The following is a 9435-nucleotide window of genomic DNA, read 5'->3' on the forward strand; positions in this document are numbered from 1 at the left end:
TCTCTCTCTCTCTCTCTCTCTCTCTCTCTCTCTCTCTCTCTCTCTCTGTGTGTGTGTGTGTGTGGTGTGTATGTGTGTGTGTCTGCGCACGCGCGCGCGCACACATCAGTCTGGACAACATTGCTGGGAACTGAACTTGGATCTCCTGGAAGAGCAGCAGGGACTCCATCATGGAGCCATGTCTCCAGACTCAGGAAGACATTTTTATAATGGATCAACTTTTACACAAAGTCTCCTAGGGCAATGTTTTTACTCTGAGTAAACTTGCTCCTCTGTAGGGTAAGTTTATGAGAATAAATTCGTGAAGTAACACATGCAACAACAGATGATAGAACTAGTCATTGAATTAACTCATTTTTATGGGTGGTAAGCCTAGTCTACGAAAGAGGAAAACGCTTAAAACGTATAATACAACAAAATTATGGGGATGGAGCCCAGCAGTGGAATACTCCCCCAGGATGACACGAGTTCTAGATTCCTAGCAACAAGACAAAGGATTTTAAAGAGGCGGAGTGGAAGAAAAAATGTCTAACCATCATCCATCTTTTAAACTTAGGAAAATAATCCTTTTTAACTTGGGTTTTGTTTAGTCCGTATTAAATACACAGAAGAATTGATCTCGACTAATTTTATAACTTGCGTCTCATATGATAGACACCAGCATACATCATCAAAGGAAATTTATTTCATCCAACAATGTAAATATTTCTTTAGCAAAAGCATCCATTTCTGCTTTACCATCCTACAAGTAGTTAACCTTGAGATACCACTGTAAGCTCAAACACAAGTCAGCTGCACTTTGAGAGGCCTCTCACCTCTCTATGAAGCTTTGGAATCCTTTGTCTAACCTGGAAAATATTATAAAAGATGATCAACAAGTGACCCTCAGCTCGGCTGCATAGTCAGATTACCTGGGAAGCTGTTAGAATATCCGATATCCAAGCCATATTCATGACTAATTAAGAACCTCTGTAAATGGGGTCCCAGGCATGGATGTGTTAAAGCTGTCTGGTGATAGATTCCAATAATCAGGGAAGATTTGCAGTCACTAATCTAGACTCTATGACTTAGGCACTTGTGATTCTGCTCGGTTGCTTTTTGATAACTCAAAGCATAAAGCATGTGGAGCCTGGAGAACTGACTTACAGTAGATAACTAAGATGATATTAAGTCTAAGGCAGTTCTTCTATGCCTACTCATTTCAAATCTTCTCCAAAAGCATGTCCGTTTGTTGTCTCAAAGATTAGGATAAGGGTCTGGCTAACTCATTCAATAAAGCATCAGATGCTTAAAGGTTGGGATAGGTTTTGTTTTTTTTTAATGTGTATGAGTGTTTCATCTACATGTCTATACATCACACCTGCTTGGTGCCGCTGGAGGCCAGAAGAGGGCATTAGGTCCCTGGGACTGGACTTACAGACTGTTGTGAGCTGCCCTGTGGATGCTTGAGATAAAACTTGTGTCTTTCAGAAGAGCAACGTAGTGCTCTTAACCACTGAGCTATCATCTCTCCAGCCCAAGGATAGCTGGATTTTGGTTTTCGATTTTTGGTTTATTTTAAAGATTTTTTTATTTATTTATTATGCATATGAGTACACTGTAGCTGTCTTCAGACACACCAGAAGAGGGCATCAGATCCTATTACAGGTGGTTTGTGAGTCACGGTGTGGTTGCTGGGAATTGAACTCAGGACCTTTGGAAGAGCAGTTGGTGCTCTTAACTGCTGAGCCATCTCTCCAGCCCCGGTTTTTGTTTTTTTGTTTGTTTTTCTTTGTTGTTTTGGGTTTTTTTTTCCTTCTTTTTCTTCTACCTTTTACTATTTGTCAGATGAAGAGAGCACTCCAGTTTTGTTTGCTTGTATGTTGGATCAAACCTTGGGGCTTTGACATGTCAGGTAAGTACCCTTTCTCCCACTGAGCCACACATACCCTCGGCACTAACCTTACTTTGTTGTGTGGCTGTGTGAGTGTGCATGTGGGTGCGTGCATATAGAAACCAGAGGTCAACCTTTGTCATCACTCCTCAGGAGCCAGCAGTCTTGATTTTGAGACAGGGTCTCCCACTAAGATCTGCGTCGGTCTCATTAGATTAGGCTGACTGACCAACTAGCCTAGAAATCCTTGTGTCTCTGCTTTCCCAGTTCTGGGATAATAAGTGCACCACCAACCCTAGCTTTTTATATGGGTGCTAGGGAGCAGACTGAGGTCCTTGTGCTCACATGGCTAGCGTGTTATCAACTAAGTCATCTCCGTTCACCCTGAGCCCTCATTTCAGAATGACGTCTACACTGTACCTACGAGTATACTGTTGAGTATAGTCAAATAGAGTTGTCACACCCTGCTTTGCATATGTGTTCTATTACTTTGACAATGGCTCACTTCTGTATTTCTATCTCTTCCTAACTTCTTTCTGAGACAAAGTCTCATGTTGGCCTTTAAGCCTTCGACTCACTCTGTAATAATAGAGGACGGCATGACCTAGGACCTATAGTCCTCCTGCCTCTACCTCCCTGAATAATACAATTACAGGTTGCATACCATAGTCTGGACGATAGTTTGGGGGATGATAGCTTGGTAGTGTTGGGTATTGAACTACTGGCCTATAACCTCAGAAGAGATCAAAGTTTTTACTCCAAAGAGTTCAACCCTGGAGTCTTCCAAACATTTCTTTTTCTTACATCTGTTAGAGATGCTCCTTCCTGTGCCTCGCTCCCTGAGCCATGAGCTCTGAAGAGAGGCGGTGTTGACTCGTCTTTGCATTGAGTTAATGCAGTCGTCTCCCAGACAGCAGGCCGCCTGGATGGTGGAGTCATCTGTTGCAGCAGCTATCGGGGAATACATATTTTTCTCACCAGGAGTGATAGTCATTATTTTTTTCTTTTCAGGCTTGTATTTCAACAATCAGAAAAGTTTGCGAAGGTAGAAGAACAATACCGGTTACTGCAAACAGAGAGCAGCGAGTTTCAAGGACTCCAGAGTAAAATCAGTTCAATTTCCAACAAGGTAATGTATTAATTAACATATTTGGGGAAATGCTCCCCTCTCCCCTACTACCATTCTCCTACTTCAGGTCCAAGTGTCCTTCGTCTGCCTTCAAACTATCACTGTTTTAACTCCTAAGCAGACTTTCTCCTTCTTGGCATTCTCCCTGTGATCCAAGTTCGTTCCTAGGAAGCGTTGAAAGTATGGTTTTTGCTTCATCTGGGCTTGATAGTACACACCTTTAATCCCAGCACTCTGTAGACTGAGGCAGGCAAATCTCTGTGAGTTCAACGCTGGCCTGGTCTACACAGCAAGTTCCAGACCAGCCAGGGCTAAACAAAACAACAAAGGTGTGTTTGATCTTTAGATATAAAGTTACAACATGGGACCAGATGGCTTAGTGGGTAAAAACTCTTGTTACTAAGATGGATGTACTCAGCTCCATCCAGTCAACGAAACCTAACACTATTACTAGTTACAAGAGTTTCTCAGAACTCCTGTTTAAATGAACTTCTAACTGTGGTGTGGATACACGCATGTATTAAAGTGGCTTTTAGACATTTCAGAGTGGTCTTCTTTGATTAACTAGATCTGTTGTACTCATGTCATCTAACCCCTGGATAGCACACTGTTTCACCTATTACAGAGATCCTTCATTCAGATGATCCCAGAAAGCTGTTGTCATTCTGAATTCCCTCAGGGGTTTTCTGCATCTCCCTTATGTCAGATACTGTCCATGTTCATCAAGAAGTGTGTTCCGGCAGCTGGAGAAGTAGTTCAGTGGTTAAGAGCACTGGCTGCTTATCAGAGGACGCAGGGTCAGTTCCTTGGACCCACATGGTGGTTCACTACCATCCATAACTCCAGTTCCCAAGGAGATGCCAAGCCTTGTTCTGATGTCTGTAGCACTACATACATGTGGTACACATAAATTCATGGAGGGAAAACACTCATACACAGAACATTTTAAAACTAAAAATGTTAAGGAAAGAAAGAGAGAAAGAAAGGAAGGGAGGGAGGGGGAGAGAGACAGAGAGAGAGAGAGAGAGAGAGAGAGAGAGAAGGGAGGGAGGAAGGAAGGAAGGAAGGAAGGAAGGAAGGAAGGAAGGAAGGAAGGAAGGAAGGAGAGAGAGAGAGAGACAGAGAGAGAGAGAGAGAGAGAGAGAGAGAGAGAGAGAGAGAGAGAGAGAGAGAGAGGTTTTCCTGAAACTCTTAATATATAGGGACAAACCCCACCACAATAAAACTGGAAGGAATGTGGACCTTTCGGCTCTTCACCTGGCCAGTTAATCCTTCTGTTGAGGCAGATCTCAGTCACGTTAGGCTTTCCCACTTTCCTCTCCTGCCTTATCTGAGCTTTCATTGTGCCTCGTGGTGAGTCTGTCATCACGTAATGTCACCAGTTACTAGTTTGTTGTCTCCCGCACTCCCCTTTAGAACAAACACTGCATCTGCTCTATTTCTCTAACACCTAGAAAGGAAACTGGCTCACGGAGGATGAGTAGTAGCTCCCATCAGGACCCTAGAGTGTCTGATACAGAAGAGCCAAAGCATTGTCTGCTCTCATCAAATTGATAGTTTTTAAAGATTTATTTATTTTATGTATGTATATGTGAGTACACTGTCACTGTCTTCAGACACGCTAGAAAAGGGCATCAGATCCCATTACAGATGGTTGTGAGCCACCATGTGGTTCCTGAGAATTGAACTCAGGACCACTAGAAGAACAGTCAGTGGCAGTTTCTGAGCCATCTCTCCAGCCCCAAATTGATATTTTATAACTAGCATCTTGTACAAGGTCTGTCAAAAAAAAAAAAAGGAACACTCAAGGAACTACTCAAAGCAACTAATAATATAACAGGTACTGCAGGATGTCCTGATGGGTAATGCTAAGGCTGTAGACTTGTCTTACAAGTGTCAGGAATCATCTGAGGTTTTTTAGTGATGTTGCATGACATGCTTAGCAGTTTTCAAAGCCTTAATCTAGTAAGTAGTGGGGACGGGGATTTATCAGGTAGTGCTTCTGGAGGAATTTGCTTGGTCACTGAAGTCTGGGTCAGGACTCCACTAAGTGCTTCCATGTGTGTCCCTTGTTAGAATGTCTGCAAACTGCTTTGCTCCCTGTGTAAACCACTGAAGGGCAGAACTGTGTCATGTTCCGTGTCCTGTCACGGGACAGTGCTGCAAACACTTCATAGCTTATTAATCATTTCTAGGTTTTCTCTAAAGCTTTCCTGCATGTGAGGATAGAAACCAGCTAAGTCCGGGGCATAGCCTTCTAAATATCCCAGGCCTGGTCTAAAACGTCCTAGGGCGTGTCCTGATTTACAGATAAATACTTGGCCATTTGATGTCACCTGTTTCAGCTATCTTTATAAAAATTCATTTTTGCCTTTTACAATCCAATTTTAGTCCTTTCTCTGCAAGAGGTTAGCAAAAATAATGATAAAGATTCAGCCAGAAACTTACAAAGTCCTAGGATTTAGAGGAGGTAGCAAAGTCTATATTGTTATAATTTCCTACAAGCCAAATAGCCATAAAAATAACATCTAGGCCGGGCAGTGGTGGCGCACACCTTTAATCCCAGCACTTGGGAGGCAGAGGCAGACAGATTTCTGAGTTCAAGGCCAGCCAGTCTACAGAGTGAGTTCCAGGACAGCCTGAGCTATACAGAGGAACCCTGTCTCGAAAAAAAAAAATGGCATCTAGTTACTTTCAATGTTTTGAAAAAAACAGAACTACAATATACTTCAAAAAATTTCAACATCATTTCTTTTGACTATACCCTCATGAAAAACATATGTTAAATAACTAGGATTATGAGTTCAGGTATACATTTTTCTAACATAAGGCTATTCCATTAAATTTGTTTAAACTATTAATAATAAATGTTGCTGTTAATGGGATTCAGACTGCTTAGATATTTTAGGCATCTTCAGAATTTGAACCTTGTATATGTTATGCTCCTGACTGCTAAAGTATGTGTCTCTAATATAAAAAGTGATTGAGTAGCTCAGGGACTGTTTTGTGTTGTAAATACAGCTTGAGTCTACTGAAAATACCCTCCAGGAAGCTACATCGTCCATGTCTTTGATGACCCAGTTTGAACAGGAAGTATCTGGCCTCCAAAGATCCATCCGTGACGTAGAGAATACTGAAGAGATGCTCACACAGAAGATGCAAGACCTTACTGAGAAATTCCAGAACATTACAGATTTCTGGAAGCGAACACTGGCAGAAATGAGCGTTGATACAGCCGTTTTCAAATCAGAAGCGAAGAATACACATTCTGAAGTTACCCTGAAGATTAACTCAGCTGAGCAGGAGATAAAAGTGCTCACTGAACGTCTAAAAGATTTGGAAGACAGCACGCTACGAAACATCAGAACAGTGAGCAGGCAAGAAGAGGAAGATCTTCTACGGGTAGAGGCACAGCTTAGTTCTGATACAGAAGCAGTTGAGAAGCTAGAAAAAGACCAGCACACGCTCCTAGCCAGAGATGAAGATCTGACCAATAAACTCTCCAGCTACGAACCCAAAGTAGAAGAGTGCAAGGCACACTTGCCAACTATAGAAAATGCTGTCCACTCTGTTCTCAGAGTCTCTCAGGATCTGATAGGAACAGAACGGAAGATGGAAGAGCTGACTATCCAGATGTTCAACATGGAAGACGACATGCTGAGGGCAGTTTCTGAAATCATGGAGATGCAGAAAACCCTTGAGGGGATTCAGTATGACAATAGCTTATTAAAGATGCAAAATGAACTGGTTGTTCTAAAAGGAAAAGTTCATGATTTCATAGCATATTCAAGTGCACGAGAAAAGGGGACTTTGGGAGAATATAATCTAGAAAATAAGGGAACTGATGATTATTAAATTTACCGCATGTCTTCTAATGGGCTTTACTACTAAGCGGGAATCAGTCAGGCCTACATTTTTTAGTTGCTATGTTCTGCCTCACTTAACCTGAGAACGAGACGAGGGTGCACAAGATGGAGCATGAATCTACTCAAACTTTTATCTTCTGAAGCTCTAAAACTTACTCTAACTATTTTCATAGAAATACTTCTAAAATATATATTGTTCTACTTTTTAGGCAGTATATTTAATATTTACATGTCTTTCCAATAATTAATAGACATCACTATGAATTGTATTTTTGTAGCTATCTATTATGGAGATAGAGAGACAAACAGATAATCTATAGCGAACATTAAAACCTTTTACTATTTCACTGTGACCTCGTTTTCGGTTTTCTAAGCTATGTCTGTTTCTCACAACTTTGCTGTCACCTGCTCCAGCAGCCAACTGGCAATGTGCCTTCCTCTCCCAGGTTTTTTGAGTTTTTTTTTTTTAATTTCAGACAACCAAGTTCATAGGAAATGTATGTAAAATAAAAGGTAACCTTCCTGCTGGAGAACCAAGGGGCTCTCCTGTGAGGTATGAAAACTATGAAAACTGAAAAGTATTTTCCGTTTTGCAAAGGTTCTAAACTGTGTTACAGATACTTCTAAGAGGTTTCAAATGTGAGTAAATGTGTTCTTATTGTGTCCTCACTAATAGTCTTTTCTATTAACTGGATAGGTTTTGAAGTAGGAGTTTATGGATTATCTTTGTGTACCTGGACTTCCATTTCTAAAGTTTGAACTGTGTGACATGAGAGTTTACTGAATACAATTAATAGATACTTAAAATAAAAACAAGTTGATAAGCCTGTGCCTATTTTAAAGAAAAAACAACATAGCAATAAATTGTGATAATAATGCCATAATTGTGTCATTTTTTAAAAAATTCTACAATGTATGAAACTAAATTTGATTCACATATTAATGTAAAAAAGGGGGGGCTGGAGCTAGGTATGGTGGTACACGCCTTTAATCCCAGCACTCCAGAGGCAGAGGCAGGTGGATCTCTTAAGTTCACCCTGGTCTACATAGTGAAACTGTGTCTCAAAAAAAGAATATAGGGCTAGGAGATAGCTTAATAAATGAGGAGTTTGCTGTGTAAGCACAAAGACCTGGGTTTGATACCAGGCACTGACATAAAAAGCTGGGTCTAGCATCACCTGCCTGTAATACCAGCCCTGGAAAACAGAGACATGAGAAAACTATTGAACATGTGTCTCTGTGTATTCCTTTGCTAAGAAATTTTCTCTGGGGCTGGAGAGATGGCTCAGTGGTTAAGAGCACCGTCTGCTCTTCCAGAGGTCCTGAGTTCAATTCCCAGCATCTACATGGTGGCTTACAACCATCTGTAATGGGATCCGATGCCCTCTTCTGGTGTGTGTAAAGAATGTATTCACATATACAAAATAAATAAATCTTTTAAGAAAAGAAAAAGAAAGAAAAGAAATTTGCTCTGGGGCTGGAGAGGTGGCTCAGTGGTAAGAGCACTGGTGGTTCTTGCAGAGGACTTGAGTGTGATTCCCAACACCCACATGATGGCTCACAACCATCTGTCACTCAGCTTCCAGGATATACAGCACAGTCCCGCAGGTACCATGCAGCATGGCACGCATGTGGTGCATAGACATGTATACAGGCAAAACATTCATATGCATAAAATAAATATATTTTAATTTTCTATTTAGCAAAATCACCATTGTAGAGATCTAGATACATTTATCGAATTTTCCTTTGTTTCTTTCTTTGTTTTGGAGCTTTTTGTTTTGATTTTGAGACAGGGTCTTGAGATGTAGCCCAGGTTAATCTTTGTTTTTTGTTTGTTTGTTTGTTTGTTTTTTGTTTGTTGTTGTTGTTGTTGTTTTGGTTTTTCGAGACAGGGTTTCTCTGTGTAGCTCTGGCTGTCCTGGAACTCACTGTGTAGACCAGGCTGACCTCGGAGTCAGAAATCTGCCTGCCTCTGCCTCCCAAGTGCTGGGATTAAAGGCGTGCACCACCACCGCCCGGCAGGTTAGTCTTAAGTCACTATCTTCTGGCTTCTGCATTTCAAACAACAGGGAACACAGGTGTGTAAGGCACAGGGCTTCATTTTGTTGTGCTTTATGGCAAATTACCGGTATTATAGTTCACACTTTTGTATCTCTGTAATTGATAATAAATTTTGTATCAGTTAACTTATAGAGAGTACTGTCCATTTATTTAAAACATTTCAGCACACACAAAGCAGGCTTACAGCCAGACATAGTGATACGTGTCTATAACTCCCGGTTGTAGCAGAAAGAGTCCAAGTTCATGGCCAAGCTGGGCCACCTGGCAGGACACTAACAAAAGTTTTGCAAAGTGAGAGGCTGAAGAGCTAGCTCGCAGTTAAGAGTGCATGCTGCTGCTGCAGAGAGCCAGAGTCAGTTCCCAGCATCCACTCAAGGCTGTTCACAATCACCTGTAACCCCAGCTCTAGGGGACTCAGGGCCCTTCTTTTGGTCTCCACAGGCAACCGGACTCACATGCACAAACCCACACACAGATACCAATGCACACACATAATATATATA

General features: G+C 41.4%; 1 protein-coding gene across 3 annotated transcripts in view; it reads left to right on the forward strand.

The window, feature by feature from the left end:
* Ikbip (IKBKB interacting protein) overlaps window positions 1-9435 on the forward strand; it is an 18713-nt gene that overhangs the window by 4415 nt on the left and 4863 nt on the right. Inside the window, exons 2-3 of one of the 3 annotated variants that reach the window (XM_028783066.1) lie at window positions 2885-3002; window positions 6024-7203. In XM_028783066.1, the coding sequence (XP_028638899.1) occupies window positions 2885-3002; window positions 6024-6857 (952 nt within the window). In that variant the 3' untranslated portion in view covers window positions 6858-7203. Of the gene's footprint in view, window positions 1-2884; window positions 3003-6023; window positions 7204-9435 lie in introns of those variants that run through there. The other 2 variants (XM_028783067.1, XM_028783068.1) reach the window with 2 other exon arrangements.

The sequence above is a fragment of the Grammomys surdaster genome, unplaced genomic scaffold, assembly GCF_004785775.1.
Source record: "Grammomys surdaster isolate TR1022 unplaced genomic scaffold, NIH_TR_1.0 958, whole genome shotgun sequence".
NCBI classification, from domain to species: Eukaryota; Metazoa; Chordata; class Mammalia; order Rodentia; family Muridae; genus Grammomys; species Grammomys surdaster.